This window comes from Mangifera indica, unplaced genomic scaffold, assembly GCF_011075055.1.
Source record: "Mangifera indica cultivar Alphonso unplaced genomic scaffold, CATAS_Mindica_2.1 Un_0016, whole genome shotgun sequence".
In the NCBI taxonomy this organism is placed as follows: domain Eukaryota; kingdom Viridiplantae; phylum Streptophyta; class Magnoliopsida; order Sapindales; family Anacardiaceae; genus Mangifera; species Mangifera indica.
The window spans coordinates 435,025-458,766 of NW_025401108.1; the positions used below are offsets into that span (position 1 = coordinate 435,025).

General features: G+C 31.9%; 2 protein-coding genes across 3 annotated transcripts; one reads left to right on the forward strand and one right to left on the reverse strand.

Moving 5' to 3' along the window:
• The first annotated feature begins 13,319 nt into the window (after positions 1 to 13,319).
• On the forward strand, positions 13,320 to 19,108 carry LOC123205824 (receptor-like serine/threonine-protein kinase ALE2). 2 transcript variants are annotated; one of them, XM_044622869.1, is made up of 12 exons: positions 13,320 to 13,961; positions 14,065 to 14,211; positions 14,912 to 15,001; positions 15,270 to 15,404; positions 15,494 to 15,640; positions 15,760 to 15,861; positions 15,970 to 16,077; positions 16,163 to 16,534; positions 16,690 to 16,971; positions 17,218 to 17,610; positions 17,740 to 17,983; positions 18,091 to 19,108. In XM_044622869.1, exons 2-12 carry the CDS (start codon positions 14,121 to 14,123, stop codon positions 18,773 to 18,775), a joined length of 2,649 nt encoding a protein of 882 aa, XP_044478804.1. In that variant the 5' UTR covers positions 13,320 to 13,961; positions 14,065 to 14,120; the 3' UTR covers positions 18,776 to 19,108. The 2 variants fall into 2 exon arrangements, with proteins under 2 accessions (XP_044478804.1, XP_044478805.1); XM_044622870.1 differs by lacking the exon at positions 15,270 to 15,404.
• Positions 19,109 to 19,197: 89 nt separating this feature from the next.
• On the reverse strand, positions 19,198 to 23,408 carry LOC123205825 (protein HOTHEAD-like). The gene is made up of 6 exons (XM_044622871.1): positions 23,183 to 23,408; positions 22,428 to 22,812; positions 20,887 to 21,197; positions 20,395 to 20,780; positions 19,685 to 20,253; positions 19,198 to 19,586 (listed from the first exon to the last, which is right to left on the reverse strand). The coding sequence occupies exons 1-6, from the start codon at positions 23,271 to 23,273 to the stop codon at positions 19,532 to 19,534; spliced, it is 1,797 nt and encodes a 598-aa protein (XP_044478806.1). The 5' UTR covers positions 23,274 to 23,408; the 3' UTR covers positions 19,198 to 19,531.
• Positions 23,409 to 23,742: the final 334 nt, after the last annotated feature.

The window sequence follows — 23,742 nt, forward strand, 5'->3', positions numbered from 1 at the left end:
ATTGCCTTTTTTTTTTTATAAAATTTATTTTTTGTTACATTTTTTATAAATAAAACTGCAAAACAGATAGAAATTGCATAAAAGATTTAGAGCATGTTTGGTTGAAAGGAGTTTACCTGCATTGCACTTCTTTTTGGGCTATTTTACCATTTCAAAATTATTTCAATACAAACTGATTTTATGTTTTTGGTAATTTCAGATTATAGTTTTAAATTTTTTTCTAAATTAAAATATTTTAATTAATAATTTCCCTTAAATAACTTTTATCAAACAAACTTATTACTTATAAATATAAGACGACTATCGAAAGTTTAATAAAAACTCATTTGTGGACATGTTTCGTTGTTTTGTTAGGTTGAAAAATGAAAATTGACATGATCCAAATATATTGAAATTTTTATCATAGTGATATTGTTAAGTCTAATGCATTTATACACATAGTTAATTGTATTCTATAATACATTATATAGATCTTATGATATGATACGATACAATAAATATATAATATAATATGATATATATTTTATAATATGACATGTATTATTAATACAAGACGATATATATTTTTAGAGAAAATGATGATGTAATACAGGTATATATGAAAATTTTTAAAATTATAGAAATGTTTGGATATTTTTCAAAAAAATGATGTGTCAATTATTTTATTACTATTTTATTTTTTTAAATATGTAGGAGTGTTCAAAATTATCCGGTAACCGAATCGAACTGATTTTTAAACCGAAAAAAAAATAGGTTATTCAAAAAATTGGTTCAGAGACCGGTTCAAAATATATATAAACCGAATTTTCGGTTCGGTTATTGGTTTGTCTAATTTTCAAAACCGGTTAATTGAATCGAACCGGTTTTTAAAAAATTGAATAAAATATTAATAGAATATTGAATATATTTTCAAAAAATTAGAAAAAAATAATAAAATATGATAATTTTTTGAAATTCCATTCAAAGGGTTGCTTGTGTACAACTGTGGCCTAACTATTCTCCTTCATTAACTAAAAATTTGATTCAAGATTTTTCGACCTTTAAGATGACCTGACAATACTAGTGATCGTATTCTCTTTTTAGGGACCTACCTGGATTGTCTCTTCTACACTATCCTTTCAATGGTTGAATTCACAAAAGCTAGTGGAGACTATGGCTTCCATTATCATTATACGGATTGAACTATAGGTATTCAAACATGTAAAATGGTCAAATTTTCATTATTTAAAACATTAATTGAGATATGTGATAGTGTTTTTTTTTTTTTCCCAAAATTTTTCATAGTGATGTTACTGTTTTGCTTTTATAACGTAAGTTTCTTTTTTTTCACAAAATTTGATTTTGGTGGAAAAGTATGATTTATATCATTAAGGGATAGAAAAGTATTTTGGGCTAAACCTTAGTAGGAAAATGTAAACACTCAAATTCAATGGAATCCTTTTTGTATCATCAACACCCCTTTTTTCTCCTTTCACTTTCACCATATTCTTCTTGATAGATTTTTGTGATTCCATTAAGTTTGTGGTAGATTTGGGTTTGGATGACTAACATATTGTGGCAATTAGAGTTTTCAAATTTGAATGACAAAGATTGAGTTCAAGTTTTTAGACCTATAAAAGGGCCAGTCTATTATGTTTGCGATTCTAATGGGTTTGAGTTTGGGTGGGTGGTGATTTTGGTGGGTGATGGTTCTTGTGGGGGTTTGAGTTTGAATAAGTGACGGTTGTGGCGCTTAGGGTTTTTAAACTAAAATTCTAAAGATTTAATTATAGGTTTTTTAAACTTGTACAATGGTTAAATGGTCATGTTCGGGGTTTAGTGGATTTGAAATGGATGACTATTCTAGCGACTAGGGTTTCTAAACTTAAATTATAAAGACTGAATTAGAAGTCTTTTAAACATGTAAAATGATCAAATTATCATATTTAAAATGTTAAAATGAGATTTGTAAAAAGGTAATTTTTTATTTTATTTCAAAATTTTTAAAAGATGAAACTAATATTTTAACTTTTTATAACGTTGACTTTTAATGAAGTTAAGTTTTGTATTAAAAAAATGTAATTTATGCATTTTCAATGGATGGAAAGGTGTTTTAAGTCCAAACCTTGGGTGGGAAAATATAAATCACTTATTTTCTTAATTAGGGTTAAACTATATTACAATATCATTAGTTTACTTAACCTTTATAATCTATATAAAAAATTCAACTATATTATTGAAATAATTAGATATTGTAGGGGCGACACCCTTTTTTAGGCACGGTCAATAGAGGTATGATTTGTAAAATTGTGAATCGTGCCAGACTTATGGATTATATGAGTTATATTAGGGGTTATAGAGTAAGACCTGCAGATTGGTCTGAACTACTAGACCTACTAATTGATAGACTTAGACTGACTTGGCCTAACCTTTGGACACGATAGGCCATATTGGAGTTGGCTGGACAAGCCCACGAGAGCGTCTAGAGATAATATTATCAAAAAAGTTAAACCATGGCAAGTATTTTCTACCATTCAATTGTGACCCAAGGAGGGATTATTGAAAATTTTAAATTAGTTTTATGAATATGAGATTAAAATGGAAGTTTCATCAAAACTAGTAATCTTTTTAGTAAGGATTGATTTTTTACAACACACAAATCCAAATGTTTGGGTCTGATTTATATCATCAAAGGATAGAAAAGTGTTTTTGGGTTGAACCTTAGTGGGAAAATGTAAATCACTTAAATCCAAATGGAATCCTTTTTGTATCATTAACACTATTTTTTTATTCTTTCACTTTCACCATATTTTTCTTGATAGATTTTGGCAATTTCATTAAGTTTGTGGTAGATTTGGGTTTGGATGAGTGGGAATTGTGGTAGTTAGGGTTTTCAAATTTAAATGAGAAGGATTGAGTTACAAGTTTCTAAACCTATAAAAGGGTCAATCTATCATGTTTGCGACCCTAATGGATTTGAGTTTGGCTGGGTGATGATTTTGTGGGTTTCAGCTTGGATGGTTGATGGTTCTTATGGGGTTTTGAGTTTGGATGGGTGATAGTCGTAGCGATTAGGGTTTCTAAACTAAAATTGTAAGGATTTAATTTAGGTTTTTCAAACTTGTACAATGGTCAAACGGTCATGTTTGGAGGTTTAGTGGATTTGGAATAAATGACAATTTTAGCAATTAGGGTTTTCAAACTTAAATTATAAGGACTGAATTATAAGTTTTTTAAATATATAAAATGGTCAAACTATCATATTTAAAATTTTAAAATATGATTTGTAAAAAGGTAATTTTTTATTTTATTTCATAATTTTTAAAAAGTGAAACTAATATTTTATCTTTTATAGCATTAACTTTTAATGAAGTTAAGTTTTGTGTGAAAAAATGTAATTTATGCATTTTCAATGGATGGAACCTTGGGTGGGAAAATATAAATCACTTATTTTCTTAATTAGGGTTAAACTACATTACAATATCATTAATTTACTTAATTTCTACAATCTATATAAAAAAGTTTAACTATATTATTGCGATAATTAGGCATGGTAGGGTCAACACCCTCTTTTAGGCACAATAAATAGGAGCATGATTTGTAAAATTGCGAGTCGTGTCAGACTCATGGATTATATGAGTCATGTTAGGGATCATAAAATTAGACCTACAAAAAGAGGGCTTCTTCTTGTGGTCGTCAGAACCACGAAATGGAAGGAAAAAAGAGGGCGACAACAACATTATAACTAAAAGACGCGTTTTAAAGCGTGTGGAAATCAATTTTGCTAGTATAATTTCTCTATTATTATTAATATTAGGCTGAATTACAATATTCCACCCAACGTTTGATGAAATGACGTTCACGTCTATTTTGTTTCAAAAAGTCAAATTTTTCTCCCATTCACTTCCCTTAGTGAATATATTTGATTTTCCTAAAAATAAATGTTTTGTCTTATATTAAAATTAATGTTTAATATTATTGCTAGTTTAAATAATTTATTACTTACACTTTCAAAAATTATCAAAACTATAATTAATTTTAAAATTTTATGTCTTGATCAATTTGGTAAGGGTATATAGCTATCACTTTTAAAACTACCAAGTGACATATTAAATTTTTTAAATTTATAAAAATTCTCTCAAACTTTTTTTTTCAAATTTTCAAAACCCCTTAAAAGTTTTATTAACGCCCCTAAAATTATCAGAAAATACAGTATATTCCCAAAATTTTGAAAATAGGACATATAAAAAAGGGAAAATAAAAATAAAATAGAAAGAACAAGATAAAATAAAAAAATTTATACAAAATGTTTTCTTACCTTTTTACTTAATAAAATTTACTAATGAAATTAGTTGGCGAATAAAAATCTGTATTTTGAAATTTAAAGGGTGAGAATTTGTTATTTTAGCAAATTTTATGTGGGAAATAGTGTTATGACCTTATTATCCAAGTTTTTGCAAGAAATTGCCTCATTTTTTTTTTATAAAATTTATTTTTTGTTACATTTTTTATAAATAAAACTGCAAAACAGATAGAAATTGCATAAAAGATTTAGAGCATGTGTTGGTTGAAAGGAGTTTACCTGCACTTTACTTCTTTTTGGGCTATTTTACCATTTCAAAATTATTTCAATACTAACTGATTTTATGTTTTTGGTAATTTCAGATTATAGTTTTAAATTTTTTTCTAAATTAGAATATTTTAATTAATAATTTCCCTTAAATAACTTTTATCAAACAAACTTATTACTTATAAATATAAGACGACCATCGAAAGTTTAATAAAAACTCATTTGTGGACATGTTTCGTTGTTTTGTTAGGTTGAAAAATGAAAATTGACATGATCCAAATATATTGAAATTTTTATCATAGTGATATTGTTAAGTCTAATGCATTTATACACATAGTTAATTGTATTCTATAATACATTATATAGATCTTATGATATGATACAATATAGTAAATATATCATATAATAAGATATATATCTTACGATATGATATATATTATTGATACATAACGATATGTATTTTTAGAGAAAATGATTATGTAGTACAAGTATATATGAAAAATTTTAAAATTGTAGAAATGTTTGTAATATTTTTAAAATAATGATGTATCAATTATTTTATTACTATTTTAATATTTTATTTTTTTAAATATGTAGGGGTGTTCAAAATTATCCGGTCACCAATCGAACTGATTTTTAAATCGAAAACCGAATCAAAAAATAAATTATTCGAAAAATTGGTTCGGAGACCAGTTCAAAATATATATAAACCAAATTTTCAATTCGGTTATTGGTTTGCCTAATTTTCAAAACCGGTTAATCGAACAGAATCAGTTTTTAAAAAATTGAATAAAATATTAATAGAATATTGAATATATTTTCAAAAAATTAGAAAAAAATAATAAAATATAATAATTTTTTGAAATTCCATTCAAAAATCGGTTAATCAAAATTTCGGTTTGGTTAATTGATATTTTTGGTTCGGTTAACCGGTTTTGAACACCCCTAAAAATATGTATTATACAATACGATATGATATACTATAAAAAACTAAGTTTTTGATACACGATACTATACATGATTTTACTATTATGTTTATAAAATAATAGTATTATGTGTATAAATAATAAGAGTAATGTTATGTGTACTTATTTTTGGTACACAATTTATGTACACAGTGATGTGTCATCATATAATTAGATGATTTTAAAACATGTGTCATCATATGATAAAGAAACATATAATTACATGATAACACCTCATTTGTGTATATAAATTATTTATCAAAAATGAATACACATAGTTTTATTGAAATAATAATATATTACTATATGATTTGACAGTTTTAAATTAAAGATAAAATAATATTTAATCACATAATTACTCATAATTACTTATACATAAAGTTGTGTAAATAATTTTATTATTTATAAAATATTAGATATTTAGTCTATCTTAAAATGATTTTTAAAATATTTCTAAAATTTAAATTTTATACAAAATGAAACTCTCTTATTTAGAAAGGATAATTCTCAATCTCATATACATAAATTTATATACAAATAATTATATATTATTTTATAATTAAATATGATTTTATTTATAATTTTAAATTATTTAATTATATAATAATATATTATTATTTATATACAAATTTACGTATATAATCAGTATTTAATGTTTTAAAATATATATATATAAAAAAAAAAAAACATAATCGTGAAAGGTACGGTGAGTGAAACGAGCGTAAGTGAGAGTGAAACTACCATCTGACAACTAGCTAGATGTATCCATGGCACCTACTTTGAGCACCCTCGCCATCAAACACGTGTTTACAATTTCAATTATTAAGAGACGGCCCACACGTTCCAGCTTTGATCACCTGATCACACACTGGTCCTCAATCTAACGGTCAACAATTGTCTGACAGATAGTACGTGTATCACCATAAGAAATAAGCCTTTTCAGAGGCAGAAACAAACAGCCCAACTCTTATCTGGTTCAATCATTGACAGCAAGGAAATAAAAGAAACAGCAAATTGATTCTTCACCCAATTCATTTCTTAAGAATTAAGAATGATTTCCATTTTCCACCCCGGGTTTCGCCATAAAACATTTTCTACCCACCAAATTCATAGATTATTTTTTTCTCAAAATTTAATTCCATCAATATAAAATAATCTTAATATAATATCAAAAACATAAATTATTATATTATCTCTGTTTATTTCATTTTTCAAAATTATTATATCATCCTAAATTAACTAAAATTTCAATAATAATTTATATTTTTTTCACTTGAGGTTTGACCCAAAAACACTTTTTCACTTGCTGATAACATAAGTCATACTTGCTCACCTTGCTTTGTTTGCCTATGCGATGTGGCATAAAGCCAATGGTCACTCACTTTATTCTTGTTATCCATGTTCTCCTTCAGCCCAATCATTGCTAACTTGTTAGCCTAAATACTGGGCCTCACTGCCTCTTAGAGCTTCGTCATTTAACGTTCACCTTGTTTTGTTCTCTTATTGTTAGCATCTCCCCTTGAGCTTCACCATTACCTTCCTGAAATCCTCCCCTGTTCATTTAACATCATTGAGGTGGCTCCCTTTTAATGACTTTATGGCAACATTTAACTTCAAAGGGTTGCTTGTGTACAACTGTGGCCTAACTAATCCCCGTTCATTAACTAAAAATTTGATTCAAGATTTTTCGACCGTTAAGATGACCTGACAATACTAGTAATCGCATCCTCTTCTTAGAGACCCACTTCGATTGCCTCTTCTACACCATCCTTTCAATAGTTGAATTCACAAAAGTTAGTGGGGACTATAATTTCCAATATCATTGTACGGATTGAACTATAGGTGTTCAAACATATAAAATGGTCAAATTTTCATTTTTTTAAACATTAAATTGAGATATGTGATAGTGTTTTTTTTTTTCCCAAAATTTTTCATAGTGATGTTACCATTTTGCTTTTATAACGTAAGTTTTTCTTTTTTCACTAAATTTGATTTAGGTGGAAAAGTATGATTTATATCATCAAGGGATAGAAAAGTGTTTTTGGGCTAAACCTTAGTAGGAAAATGCAAACACTCAAATTTAATGGAATCGTTTTTTAATCATCAACACCCCTTTTTTTTCCTCTCACTTTCACCATATTCTTCTTGATAGATTTTTGTGATTCCATTAAGTTTGTGGTAGATTTGGGTTTGGATGAGTGGCAAATTGTGGTAGTTAGGGTTTTCAAATTTGAATGACAAGGATTAAGTTACAAGTTTTTAGACCTGTAAAAAGGTCAATTTGTCATGTTTGCGATTCTAATGGGTTTGAGTTTGGGTGGGTGGTGATTTTGGTGGGTTTCAATTTCGATGGGTGATGGTTCTTGTGGGGGTTTGAGTTTGAATAGGTAACGGTTGTGACAATTAGGGTTTTTAAACTAAAATTCTAAAGATTTAATTATAGGTTTTTTAAACTTGTACAATGGTCAAATGGTCATGTTTGGGGTTTAGTAGATTTGGAATGGATGACTATTCTAGCTATTAGTGTTTCTAAACTTAAATTATAAAGATTGAATTATAAGTTTTTTAAATATATAAAATGATCAAATTATCATGTTTAAAATTTTAAAATGATATTTGTAAAAAGGTAATTTTTTATTTTATTTCAAAATTTTTAAAAAATGAAACTAATATTTTAACTTTTATAACGTTGACTTTTAATGAAGTTAAGTTTTGTATTAAAAAAAATGTAATTTATGCATTTTCAATGGATGGAAAGGTGTTTTAAGTCCAAACCTTGGGTGGAAAAATATAAATCACTTATTTTGTTAATTAGGGTTAAACTATATTACAATATCATTAGTTTACTTAACCTCTATAATCTATATAAAAAGTTCACCTATATTATTGAGATAATTAGACATTGTAGGAGCGACACCCCCTTTTAGGCACGGTCAATAGGGGTATGATTTGTAAAATTATGAGTCGTGCCATACTTATAGATTATATGAGTTATATTAGGGGTTATAGAGTAAGACCTGCAGATCGGTCTAAACTACTAGACCCACTAATTGATAGGCTTAGACTGACTTGGCCTAACCTTTGGACACAATAGGCCACATTGGAGTTGGCTGGACAAGCCCACGAGAGCGTCTAGAGATAATATTATCAAAAAAGTTAAACCATGGCAAGTATTTTCTACCATTCAATTGTGACCCAAGGAGGGATTATTGAAAATTTTAAATTAGTTTTATGAATATGAGATTAAAATGGAAGTTTCATCAAAACCAATAATCTTTTTAGTAAGTATTGAATTTTTACAACACACAAATCCAAATGTTTGGGTTTGATTTATATCATCAAATGATAGAAAAGTGTTTTTGGGTTGAACCTTGGTGGGAAATGTAAATCACTCAAATCCAAATGGAATCATTTTTGTATCATCAACACTGTTTTTTTATTCTTTCACTTTCACCATATTCTTCTTGATAGATTTTGGCAATTTCATTAAGTTTGTGGTAGATTTGGGTTTGGATGAGTGGGAATTGTGGTAGTTAGGGTTTTCAAATTTAAATGAGAAGGATTGAGTTACAAGTTTCTAAACCTGTAAAAGGGTCAATCTATCATGTTTGCGACCCTAATGGATTTGAGTTTGGCTGGGTGATGATTTTGTGGGTTTCAGCTTGGATGGCTGATGGTTCTTGTGGGGGTTTGAGTTTGGATGGGTGATAGTTGTAGCGATTAGGGTTTCTAAACCAAAATTGTAAGGATTTAATTATAGGTTTTTTAAATTTGTACAATGGTCAAACGGTCATGTTTGGAGGTTTAGTGGATTTGGAATAAATGACAATTTTAGCAATTAGAGTTTCCAAACTTAAATTATAAGGACTGAATTATAAGTTTTTTAAATATATAAAATGGTCAAACTATCATATTTAAAATTTTAAAATATGATTTGTAAAAAGGTAATTTTTTATTTTATTTCAAAATTTTTAAAAGGTGAAACTAATATTTTATCTTTTATAGCATTAACTTTTAATGAAGTTAAGTTTTGTGTGAAAAAATGTAATTTATGCATTTTCAATGGATGGAACCTTGGGTGGGAAAATATAAATCACTTATTTTCTTAATTAGGGTTAAACTACATTACAATATCATTAATTTACTTAATTTCTACAATCTATATAAAAAAGTTCATAATTAGGCATGGTAGGGTCGGCACCCTCTTTTAGGCATAGTAAATAGGAGCATGATTTGTAAAATTGCGAGTCGTGTCAAACTCATGGATTATATGAGTCATGTCAAGGATCATAAAATTAGACCTACAAATCGGTTTGACTTACTAGATCCACTAATTAATAAGCTTAGATCGATTTGACCCAGCTTTTGGACATGATAGGTCACACTGGAGTTGGCTTAACAAGCCCATGATAGTGCCTAGAGATAATGTTATCAAAAAAATTAACCATGGTAAGTATTTTCTACCACTCAATTGTGATCTAAGGAGGGATTATTGAAAAATTTAAATTAGTTTTATAAATATGAGATTAAAATGGAAGTTTCATCAAAACCTGTAATCTTGTTAGTAAGGATTGATTTTCGGCAACACACAAGCTTTTGACAATATTGAAGAATGAATAAAATCATAGAAAATTTATTAATTAAATATTTCAGTATGAGTAATCAATGATTTATTATTGCTAGATGGGTTTAGTTTTAATGAAATGATCAAAATCTCTCAACTTCCAATATAGATTTTTTACGAATCTCATGAAAAACAAGTTTCAACTAATCTTGACTTGTATTATACTTGAAAAACATAAGTAATTCAATAATTTCAAAGGGCGTTGGTTGGTTGGTTGGGAAATCAAAAACCAATTTAATAAGACCAAAGGACTGTTTCCCACCCAAGATTTAATCTACTCCCAAAAATACATCCGTGATATTTTAAAAAACTAAATACTCATCTATGAACTAACTTTTATTAAAGATAAAGATAAAATAATCATTTTATCACAATCCTAAAACCTTACAAAATTTATATAATTCTCCCCTTATTGATAAAACTAACAATTTCCCACAGGATTAAGTTTTCAAAATTTTACTTTTTCCCCTTAAGGTTTCAAAATCTTACTTCCATTTTTGCCGATCGGCTCTAGTTGAGCTATCTTCTTCCTTCGTTGTTGATGATGGATGTTTGCTCCTCACTCATGCAATCTAACGACCTTCGACAATCACAGTCAGGATGATGAATCCTTCGTCGTCTATAAGACCCCAACGACGATGAAGACGTCTTTGTCATCATATGGACGAAGACAAAGATGAAGTGTCTTTTGGGTCTAATTCATTTTCTGAAGATGAAGCTTGTCGTTCTGGATATCGAAGGTCACCGAATTGCATCAGCCCATTGTCGTTGTCGAGAAAGAAGATGGTTTGATCAAAGCCGGTTGTCAGAAAATAGAAGCAAGATTTTGAAACCTGAGGGGGGAAAAGTGAATTTTTTAAAATTTTATCTTAGGGGAAATTTGTTAGTTTTCTAAACTAAATGGGAAAATGATAGAAATTTTATAGGGTTTTAGAGTTTAGTGGTAAAACGACAATTTTACCCTAATCTCTAATAGAAAATTCTAACATAAGTTAGCCTATGAATGAGTATTTAAGTTTTTGAAATGTTACAAGTATGTTTTTAAAATTAGACTAAAATTTTGGTGACAAAAATCCTTTGGCCATCTAATAAATACCTACTTCAATAAAATTATGCGTATACATATTTGGTATACAATTTAAATATATAGATTATGTGTTATCATGTGATTAGAGAATTTTAAATTAAAGTGAGACTTAATCACATGATAACACATAATCTATATACTTAAATTATGTATTAAAAATGTGCATGTATAGTATTACTCTTGTTTTTTTTTTTAAATTTTTTGATTGAAGAGAAAAATCAACCTTATTGAAAATAGTAAGCCGAAGGCCCCCATTTTAGGAAACAAGATTGGGTTTTATATTTTATGCCCATTCCTTACGTTTGGGACAGGCCCAAACATGGCAACATGAGGCGGGCCTCACATGAAGATATAAAACCTAAATGAAGTAAAATTTGAGCATATAATAATGAGAAAATTATAAGTTAGACAAAAGTTGTAGGGAAACACTAAGTTTCATTTTCTAACTATAAATTATTATAAATTTAATGCAACCCAACATAATATAAATTGAGAAAAATTAACAATAAGCACGTGGGTGGTCTGGTTAAAGGTTATTATTGTACAATAAAATTATGTGTATAACTAATGACATGTCATAATGTGATTGGATATTAATTTATCTTTAATTTTAAACTATTCAATCACAAAGTCATTAATTATGCATAAATTTATGCATATAACATTACTCTATTATTATATTACTCAATTTATTGCCACCTTTCTTTAGGGACTAATTATTAGGATAAATAAGGTAGTTAAAATTAGTTGGCTCTGCCCTTATTCTATGTTTAATTTCCCCACATTAATTTTACATATAATATCGATCGTTTGCTATCCCTAAGACGGTGTTTGGTTGGGGGTAGAGAGAGATTATTCTGATAATCTATTTTTTTATTATTTATATTATTTTATTTATCTTATAAGTAATAAAAGATTATGATAATATTCTATTATCAACGAGGATATGATAAATAATATAGGGAGTAATCTCAAACCCATCTACACATTAGGTTTTAAAATACTATTAAGTTAATATTGATTTTATTATAATTATATTTTTATTTATTAATTTTTTAAGATAAAAATGACCACAATTTCAATTAATATAATAAATAATATAAAAATATTTTAAAATAATTATACCTAAGGATATTTAAATAAATTAACTATTTATGACTATTTATTTTTATCAAATTTTATCAAATATATTAATTATTTATTTCTAATAATCCCTTAACATATCTATCTTCAATGTAATCTTTCATTTTTAATAATAAAACTTTATCCAAACAAAAAGTATCTGAAATATCATAATAACTTAAATAAGGTGAATCTTCAAATACTTTAAATAATAATTCTTAATTCAATGGACTTTACCTTGACATTGCAGATGATATTACCTGACTTGGTCTTGAATTAACATTCAAGATGAAATTGATAATAACATTGTAACAATGGTGAAAATAAGAAAAAGAAATAAACAAAGAAGAAGAAGATATGGACCATCTGGGCTCAAACAAGGGAGGGGCCCTACAAATTAAAGGTGGGGGAGAGTAAAGTTTAAACTGATAAATTATAGAAGAAGAGGCAATTTGCTAATCAAACTCACCGACAATTTTAATGTTTGATTGGTGAGTGATTATCAATGGCAGCTGCAGGAAATAATATTATTAGTTTAGCCGATCATTGTTATTTTATCGCAACAACCAAACTCTTTCAATGAATTGTCTCTCATGAGGACAAGATCTGTCGCTTAGCTTTGTCTAAGACTGCCCATGATATGATCTTGTCTCAACATCCTGCATCTAAATGTTCTAAATCTTGTAAAATTGCTAGATATGAAAATCATCTGTTCATTCTCTTCTTTCTTTAGGTGGGATTGTGGGAATGCTTAATTTTAATATATAATAAATTTGGTTGATGGAAAACCATGCATTGAATGTTTAGATATACTCCTTTTTTTTAAGAAAAAAAAAAAAAACTTTTTTCTTATTTGTATTTCAGACATTTGCAGTTCCTTTACACACAAATGAGAAACATTTCAATTTATTTTTATAAAATTAAGATGTTTTAGTTTCAACAAACCCTTAGTTAAGTTAGCTAATGTTAGATATTTTGTAAAATTATTCCCCTGCATGTGGTGTAGTGCCAATGTGAGTGCCTAAAAGAAAGATGGAAGAAAAGGCCAGTTAGGTGGGGGTCCAAGATGACAATAATCTCCTAAATATGATGGCAATGGAGGTGGACTTTTGTTAGAACAGTGGTCAAGCAAGGTAAAATATTGCATTTGGATAGAAAAAAACCATAAACATTTCCCCAACATTTCAAACTTTGAACACAATGATTTTATTTTGCAACCACCCTTTTGACTATCCATGGATCAGCTGACACCACATTTCAATCCTTCATTAAACAATCTAAAGTTTTATCAACTTTCAACAAAGATTCCAAAACAATAATTCTTTTAGCATGTATAATCTTCCTTCTTTCAACCCCACCAAGCCACCTACCATCGCTGCTCAAAAGAGTCCAATGTCCTTCTTACTTGCTTATCAAAGTGTGCTGTTTTGCTTTTTCTTTGATCGGTTTTAGCTTCTGTTGTAACTTTTAGCACCAATGGCAGCAAAAGAAAGTGGGTATTGTGTTAGATTTTGATTAAAGGTCGTGTTTTTGAGTGCTTAATGTGGAGAAAGAAGATGAATTTGGTTTCTTTATTACCCACCTAACATGGGCTTTACATGTTCACTGAGCTGCGTGAGTTCTTGTTACTTTTGTGATACTATTTGTGGGGTTCTTCCTTTTGTGAACTGTTTAGTGTTGTTTGTTACTTCAAGTCATGCCCATTTTTTTGCTTCAGGTTGTTTCTTTTTTCTCTACTCTTCACTTTCTGCTATTTGCTTTGATGTTTGAGAAATGAGAGATCTTGAAATGGGGTTGAAGTTGGCTCTCCTGTTGATAGAAATTTCTGTAATTATCACTGCTTTCTCAGTTGATGGATCTGCAGGTAATGAGATCTGGTTGTTAGTGTTTTAGTTGGTTTCTACATTGAATTGCATTTGCTCCCGGCACTTTTGCATGTTGGATCACAAGTAAATTTTCTTGAAATTTGAAGATCTAGTAATCAAGAAAGTGGGAAAAACTTTAGTTGTATGAATTATAAGTTGAGGCTATTTTGTTCTTACTTTAGAGTGATGCATTTTGAGTGAGTTAGCTCAGAAATTGACTCAGTTAGGACTCTGCACTTAATTTCAAAGAGTAAACTGAAGTTGGCTTCTCAAAATGTTCCAAGTTTGATCTGTCGAGTTTAATTCTGCATAAATTTCCAAGTTGCAAAGTTTATTTCTCTGTATTTCCATAGAGTCCTTAATGCGCTCTCATGGGTCAGTAGTTTTGATCATGATGAGTGTTTGGCCCTAAAACTGACAAGAATGCCATGCCTAATTGTTTGTCATTTACTAAATGATCAATTTATTAAGTTTTTTGGAAACTGACTGTAAACAATTAATTTTCAAGCTCAATGTGCTGATTAAGTGACATAGTATTTCTACTTTGCTTTTATTTTTCTTTTTTTTTTTTTTTATGGGTTGACTTGATAAAGATTTATGTTTCAGTAGCCTTTAAACTCTTTCCCAGAACATGAATTTTCTGTTTTTCACCATGGACATTGTCACTTAGTGTCTCTAATTCTGCTGCAACTTATGCAGTAACATTTGCATTACCTCCAAGGAGACTGCCACAAAACTCATTTCCTGTTCACTCTGTCAGGCCTGGCCAAGCGCCATTGATGCCACAAGGTGAGCTTTACATTGTCACCACATTTCAGTTGCTGGATTTCTTCTTGTGAAGTTCTAATCAATCCAACAATTTCTTCCTAGAAAGTTCCTATTGCTGGCATACATTGATCCTTTGAAATGACAATTGCATGTAAATACTTGAGTGATCATGGTGTCTTATCAATTCATTGTTGTTAAATGACCAAGGAAATTTTCTTTATTTTTGTACCTTCACCTTGATAATTTATTAACTCATTCTTGTTTGGTTCTGCTGTTCATGATGCCTCAGACCACACTTTCCCTCCAAAGGTTAGTCCTTCCAATTATGGAAGGAAACGACATGGAGAGATGCATGCACCGTCTAAAAAAGCATACCATATTTCATCACCTGTGGACTATTCTCCCTCTATTGGAAACCTCAAATGTAGGATGTTGCATTTGCTAAGTTATATGGTTAACTAATATGCGATGCCCAACTGCAAACAATTAACAATTTATTAATTCCTATTGTAGCTGGCCATTCACATCATTCTATAAGGCCTTCAAGTATTGCTCTTGCGCCTTCGATGCCATCTTTCAGAGATCCTCCAAAGAAATGGTTGCATGGCCCTGCTTCTGGACCATCTTATTTTATTCCTTCTGCCACTAACAGATGGCAAGGTATGTCCATCTCCTATGGAATTGCCTCAATAAATTTTGTTACATAACACTATACTGAAGATTTATTTCACAAAAACTATGTTTAATACTTACCTTGAGGGAAAATATGATATGTGCAGGTCCTTCAATCTCCCCGTTTCATTCTCCCTTTGCATTGGCACCAAGCTGGAGTTCACATGCCCCCGCAGCATCGGAGATAATTCCATCAGGCCACTTTAGTAGTATGTGAAAACTGATTTTCTCTTTGGTTTAATTTTGGAGTTCTTTACTTACTGCAGAGTGATTATTGATGATTATAATGTTTGATTGTGCTCTGTTTCTTTTCCAAGTGCCCTTTCTTCAGCCTACAGTTTCTCCTATGAGCTCTTTCTACAAGAAGAAGAAGGCTCCGTCACCATCTATAGTTATGACTCTACCACCTCCTCCTCCTAACGGAGGTACATATATCCTTTGCTTTGCTACTGTTAATTTGAATGGCATGCTGATTAGTTTTGTTAAAATCCTAGTTGGTTTTACTTGCAGATTGTGCCATGGTGACATGCACAGAGCCACTGACCTACACACCGCCTGGGTCAGCATGTGGCTGTGTGCGGCCAATTCAAGTTAAGCTTCGTCTTGGCATTGCGATATACACATTCTTCCCTCTGGTTTCAGAGCTAGCTGAGGAAATTGCAGCAAGTGTTGGACTAAATCATAGCCAAGTTCGGATTATGGGGGCAAATGCAGCTAGTCAGCAGCTGGAGAAAAGCACAGTCCTCATCAATCTAGTCCCACGTGGAGTAAAATTTAAGGATACTACTGCCTTTTCAATCTACAGAAAGTTTTGGAAGAGACAAATGTCCATAAAAGCTTCCCTATTCGGTCCCTATGAAGTATTATATGTCCGATATCCAGGTAATATATATGTTAGTCCTGCTACTCTATATTTTATTACAGTTGCATTGATTATTAAGGCTGCTGGTGTTAGTTTTGTAGGAGTTATTCCTTGGTTCTATGCTAAAATCAGATACTCTGTTTGGAATTTAAAACTTTTATTTTCGACTGAGCAGGTCTTCCACCCTCCCCACCTTTAGCACAATCAGACATTTCTAGTACAAATGATGGACCATATGATAGTGGCGATAACAGTGGACAAGCAATAAAACCATTAGGAGTTGATATCCCCAGGAGGAAAAAAGGTGGGCTTAGCAGAAGCATGATTGTTGTAATTGTCCTGTCATCTTTCACAGCTTTTGTTTTATGCTGTGGAATAGCTTGGCTTTTGCTATTAAAATGTGGAGCATCCAAACAAAATCCTCATGCTTTCATATCCTCTCCTTCAAAACCATCAGGTACCATTTTGATTCAATTTTCCAGTCATTTTGGAAGATTTAATACTTCATTTTTAGTGAACAATAAGGTTCATTCAAATAAATGGTTTATTCATTTGCAAAATATGCCAAACATGTATTTGCAAAATTTTACAATGATCAACCCGCAAATTCCAGTTTATGGTTGTTGTATTATTGTTCTGTGGATCTTTGAGCATCACTTTCATTGTTTATTTTTCAATACATGATGAAATGTATATTGTGCAGGGGCTCTTGAGTCTAGGAAATATCGAAGCATGCTCAGCTCTTCATCAATGTCCTTCAATTCTAGTACAGTGACATACACAGGGTCTGCTAAGACTTTCAGTTTTAATGATATAGAGAGAGCAACTGATTGTTTTGATCATTCAAAAGTACTTGGAGAAGGTGGTTTTGGGGTTGTCTATAGAGGCATTTTAGATGATGGAAGAGAGGTGGCTGTGAAGGTTCTGAAGAGAGATGATCAGCATGGAGGCCGAGAGTTCTTAGCAGAAATTGAGATGCTTGGCCGGCTGCACCACAGAAATCTAGTTAAACTTATTGGTATTTGCATAGAGGACCATACCAGGTGCCTAGTCTACGAACTAGTTCACAATGGAAGTGTTGAATCACATTTACATGGTAGGTACAATTTTAAGATGATTATCCAACTATTTCTATTTAATTAATTGAAGTGCTAAATGTTAATTTTTCGGTTAACATTAATTTTTTGAAAAGAGCTTTGCGTATGTTCTTCCTGTATGCTCTCAGGAGTTGACAAGGTAAATGGTAAACTTGATTGGGATGCTCGAATGAAGATTGCCCTTGGTGCAGCTAGAGGCTTAGCCTACTTGCATGAGGACTCTAGCCCTCGTGTTATACATCGAGACTTCAAGTCCAGCAACATCTTGTTGGAACATGATTTTACACCTAAAGTTTCTGATTTTGGATTAGCTAGGGCAGCATTGGATGAGGGAAACAAACACATCTCAACACATGTTATGGGAACTTTTGGGTATGGAGTCCTTCACCATTATATTTGATAATATTTTCTTCATAACTGATTGAAATATTCTTTAATAATGGAATTTTGATGTATCTGCTGGACTTCTTGATACACAGTTACCTAGCTCCGGAGTATGCAATGACTGGTCATCTTCTAGTAAAAAGTGATGTTTATAGCTATGGTGTAGTCCTCCTTGAGCTGCTAACTGGAAGGAAGCCTGTGGACTTGTCACAGCCACCAGGTCAAGAGAATCTTGTTGTGTGGGCTCGTCCTCTCCTCACAAGTAAGGAGGGTCTAGACATTATCATTGATCCATTCATAAAGTCTGATATCTCTTATGATAGTATTGCCAAAGTAGCAGCAATTGCATCAATGTGTGTGCAGCCTGAAGTATCTCATAGGCCATTCATGGGTGAAGTTGTCCAAGCATTAAAACTAGTGTGTAACGAATTCAATGAAACAAAGGAGATAGGATCAAAAGGTCTTGGTGAGGACTTCTCGATCAATGTAGATAGTAAGATGAATAGACTTTCAGGTAAGCTGTCCGAAGTTTCAGAGGCCTGTCAGATGCCATCTGGCTTTGGAATTGGTCGTGACAACAATGTAGCGATATCAGCATCAGAGTTGCTGAGTATGCCATTGGGACCTGAGCGACAGAACTCCGGGTCTTTTAGGAGGCACTCTATTTCAGGCCCTCTAAGAACATCAGGAAGGCATTTCTGGCAAAGATTAAAAGGTTTATCTAGAGGAAGCATGAGTGAGCATGCATTTTCATCCAAATTTTTGCAAAGATCCCATTAAAATTTTGCTGATATCTCCCGAAGAAAATTAGAATTACTTCTGCAAGTATCTTGAGCAATGCGTCACAATTGGCTTCTGTTCTCTCAAACCAGCAATGAAGTAATTAAAATTTGAAGCATGAGTTGCAGTGGGGAGATCTTTCGAATCTTTTATAAAATTTTCATCTTTTTGAGGTGGTCTGGTTTTTAGCAAAACACTCAACTTTCTTTTGGTCATTTCAAGAGTTGCTTCATCAATAATTTATAATATTCATCTGTAAAATTTATTAACCTCCTATGTAAACAGACACAAGGCCTATTTTTTGCAGCATATAAGCATATTTATTGAGCTTCAGTTCTTATGGTGCTAATTGATTTTACTTTAGCATTGTAATGGAATCTTGAAAATTTTGAAGTGCATGAACGTTACATAACATCTCCCCATACATAAATTTATCCTAGAATTCATTGACAAAAAGCATTGTGTTCTTGAAGCAAGGTTTCAACATATTTTTTTGCAGTGTAGCTAACTAAGATCACTGGATATCTCTGTCCTATGTTCAAAATGGATAAACAGATAAGTAGAGAAGAAGCTTGTCAAATGCACATAGACTTTGTTACCAAGAAATGAATTCTATTTTCCACAAGTAGATTAGCAAAGCTACTTGAGTTAGCTGTAGAAGTGGCAATGATTTTTTTTTTTAAAATCATTTCAATCTGGCTGTAATTTGTAGAAATTGGCTAAGATGCTTTCTTTCCCTCCCTTTTGTCTTGGTCACTACACACCAGCTGTTTTTCCTAGTCTCTCTCTCAAAATCTTCACTCCCATGTACCTGCATATCACAAGAACTCAAATTTTATTGTGTAATATGTTCTTGGAAACAATAATTTAGAAGGTTTTTTAAACAACTGGATCATAGTGTTTAATTACCTTCCCATCATCAGGACAGTGCCTTGTGGATTAGTGCCTGGAGATTCATTAAATGTAGAACCATCGACTACACGAAGCCTGTTGATTCCAAGAACAGCGTGGTCAGGGCTGACAACCTTGCCCACATGGCACCCCCCATGGTAGTGCCAAATTGTGATCACAGTGTCTCTGCAGAACTGCTCCAGGGACTTGGTGTCATTGGTATGTTTAGGTATAAGATTAACATTAGCCTTGATGCTTGCGTTGAGTATCGACTCAACAGTTTGCTTATTACATTTTGTGTAGTTTAAGAAATGTTGTGATTGTACAAGCTTGGCAGCCATGCGAATACCCGCAACACAACGTTTCAGATCAAGTGGATGGCTGAAGTAGTTAAAGCTAACAGATGGATTGTCATCAACATTTGTGTTGACCAAAGTAAGCTTGCCTATTGACAGGGGCTTTGCAATTTTTTCTAGAATAAAGCCTCCCTTGAATGTCTCATGGGGTAATTCTCTCTTCCTTCTGATGTAGGCTTGAACGGCTTCGGGTGTTCTTTGCTTTGGAGGAATGGTAGAAAGCTGTCCAATCTAGTCATATGAAAAAAAGCAGTTCATGAAACAGATATTGACTAATAGTTCACCTAGTTGTTGCATCATTATTACTTAAGCAACTTAGATCATGATATATTTGTACAATTACATTGAAATAAATCGCAACTCAGTGCTTACCTCTGCTGACATGATTCCATGGTGACAATGAATGCTATCTCTGGACTGGCTATATCCACTGCTGGATTCAATGTACACACCAAGCTTGGTGATCCCCACGGTTTGAATAAGTGACTGGTTAACTGATATATTAGAGGGAACAAAGATAGCATTCATGGGATTATCAGCCATGGCTGTGCCAACAAACTCATTGTCAAGTACTACAGGAATTCTGAATTTTTCAAGTTCGGCTTTAGGTCCAACACCACTTAACATCAGCATTTGAGGTGTCCCAAGTGCTCCAGTTGATAAAATCACTTCACTCTTTGGGTTATCTGAAACATACGCCTCATGTTGGTTGCCATTTTCATCCTTGAATAGAACTCCCACTGCCCTTGGCTGCTTCCCTGTTACACACATTACAGAACCTAATAACTAAACTTGAGACTTTTTCTTGTGAATTTTCTCATTTTTATTGTATTCACACAGTTTTCGTTCAAGTTTCCAGCATACCTGATGTATCAAAAATAATTTTTTGGACTGTGGCATAGATGAAGACAGCAGTCTTCTCGGGGTCTGCAGAAGCAAGTAGCTCTGCTGAAGTGTGACGGCGACCAAACCTATCAAAAATGGTGCCACCAACCTTGGTTCCATATAGATGGTCATATGTGAATCCATTAAAAGGTGACACCCCAGCATCCAAAAGACTGTCCTTTAGTGCTTTCTGCCATGGTGCGAGATCAGGCCGGTGGACAATTTGTTTCTCCACCCATTGATATGACTCATTCACTAGCTTATGATCCCATCCCACTCTCTTAATAAACCTGCAAACCAAGAAGCTTCAACATCAACAAGAGTTGCACAAGTTTGTCTAGTTTAGGTTGCAGAAGTTCAAATATGGGCAGGGTTGTGTTATTCTGACCAAAATTGTTGGTGTCCTCTTCTTGTTAATCCAATCTGTAACACCCGAGATCAAATACTTCCAATTCATAAAGATGGAGTGCTTAAGTTGGATCAAACTAAAGCGTATAATGTCATATCATGTAGAAATGAGTCACTCTTTAACAACTCACAACACACACACAAAACAAAAAATTATGAGTTTGCATTGAACACATGAACTATAAGAGCAAGTTTCGATTATGGTTTGAAAACATAGAGCTAAGACATTTGTTGGGAAACATTATGACAAATTTAGATGTCCCATTATTCTTAGATCAAGCTCTCTTCTACCTAACCTCTTCCATTATTGAGAATAGGAACCAGGACCACAAACAAAGCACTTACTATGAAAGAGAAGCCATTAAAACGGAAGGTGGGTTTCATAAATGTTCTCCTATCCTTGTCATGAATGCCATTTGGTCACCGCTATCACAGCTTTTAGCACATGTATATACTTGTTTGATACTTGGAAGATCAATGCCAACCATGAATTTTCACAGGCTTCAAGTGAAATTAGTTACACTAAACCTTATGAGAAACTACAAGTGTGTTATGATAGAAAGAAGAAAGAAAGTTAACTCAAAAGCCGAATGAGATTTATAGAAAGTTCTGGATTACTCTGATTGATACTGATTCCTCATTACATGAAGAAAAAAAGAGATAAGACCAATGACACTGACAATAACAGTGATTTCAACACAAAAGAGAAATAAAACTCCTACCAACACAAAAAAGATGACATTTTCAGGTGCCCATGTGGATTGGTACCTGTAATTTGTGCGAGAATCTGTTGATAGAGGAGGGCTTGACAGTGACTAGATTAACTAGTTTCAAACTTAGCTTTTGTATCACCATTAAATTCAACCTCGCATTAGTAGCTTGGCAGTAACTAAACCCATTAATGTTCTTATAAAAATGTACTTTTCTTCTCTATTATTGATGATAGAGTTGGACAACCAATTAAAAAAATAATGTCTTAATCATAATTAAACCAAAAATAATGTATCAATACACACCCAAACGAAAAATAGAATGTTTACTAATAGTTCTCTTCACTAATTCATTAGAAGCAGCATTGAAATGGAAAATGAAGAGAGATTTAAGGCACATACCGTGCATTTGCTCTGGTGTAGAAGCCAGCATTGATGCTGGAGCCACCACCCAACACTCTAGCCCTTGAATTGAGGACACCATCGGTAGAACTGAAATATTGGGAGGCAGAAGTTGGTGAAGTGTCGGCTAAAGTCAAGTGAAAGTTGCTCAAATATGAGACATTCACATTGTTGAAAGGCACACCACCTCTTTCCAGCAGTAACACACTGAATTTCTGAGAGAGTGTGGCAGCTAATGGGCATCCCGCTGTGCCTCCCCCCACAATTATGTAATCATATCCATTTTCACCGTTTCTCGATGAGAACGACGAGGAGGAGGAGGAGGAGAATGAGCTTGCTGGTTTGATAAATGGGTACCTGTATGGATTGAAATTCTTGCTACTAGCTGCATTAAAAAGGAGATAAAGAGTGTTTGTTACTATCACAAAAAAGAATGCAATTAAGTGGAACACAAACATTCAAACAGGATGATGATGAAGACATATAATGAACAAAATATATGATGAAGACATACGGAAGAAATTAATAGCAAAATCAGTCACAATTAGCTTTGATTTCTCTTTAACATCTCTAGAAAATAAGATTTTGACAGATAACCAGCACATATTCTGCAGATTCTTACTCAATAAATCCCCTAAAATTTAACTCCAAAGCAACGCAACAATTCTAAGTAAGATCCATGGAAAAACAAACCATGCAGTAGAGATCAAGATCTTTGGAAACTGAAAGGAGAGAAATTAAAATAATAAAAAGACCTTGAAAGGAAGAGAGCAAGCAGAGGCAAACAAGTAAACACAGAAATAACTTGTTCAAAAGTGCAGTAGCTTCAGCGACAAGTAAAGCCATCGAAAAGCAGCACACAGAGACCACTAGAAACCACTCAAACTCTATGTGGCTCTCTCTGGTTGGCCTTGTTTTTAGGAATGCGCAGAACCCTTATATATATATAATTAAACAGGGAGATGATGATGATGAAGATGAACGAGATGGAGTTGAAAAGCAACAAAAAATATATGCAGGTCTCAACTGTAATTAAGGTGAGTGCAGAGTCCAAAACGTAAAGTCATTAATGGTGAAATGAATGCTTACAGTTGGAGCACTGCTTCTTGTCTTCTTTTGTATGAATTAACACAGCCCATCTCTATACCACCATAGCTATCTAGCTTAATTTAACAACTCTTCTTTACTTTCTTAATAATGTCTTCTAAAGTTTGAATGAAAGCTTTGGTATATATGTACCATAAAAACTGATATTCTAATCAAACAAAGCATTTGCTTAACGTGTAAGTCTCACATACCCAAAGTAAAATTTAAT

Coding starts and splice junctions, on each gene's coding strand:
- LOC123205824 (XM_044622869.1), top strand. CDS start 14,121: ATGAGAGATCTTGAAATGGGGTTGAAGTTGGCTCTCCTGTTGATAGAA. Junction 15,641..15,759: donor TGCCACTAACAGATGGCAAG/GTATGTCCATCT, acceptor TGATATGTGCAG/GTCCTTCAATCTCCCCGTTT. Junction 17,984..18,090: donor CATGTTATGGGAACTTTTGG/GTATGGAGTCCT, acceptor CTTGATACACAG/TTACCTAGCTCCGGAGTATG.
- LOC123205825 (XM_044622871.1), bottom strand. CDS start 23,273: ATGGCTTTACTTGTCGCTGAAGCTACTGCACTTTTGAACAAGTTATTT. Junction 22,813..23,182: donor CTTGCTCTCTTCCTTTCAAG/GTCTTTTTATTA, acceptor TTTTTAATGCAG/CTAGTAGCAAGAATTTCAAT. Junction 21,198..22,427: donor TACACCAGAGCAAATGCACG/GTATGTGCCTTA, acceptor CTTGGTTTGCAG/GTTTATTAAGAGAGTGGGAT.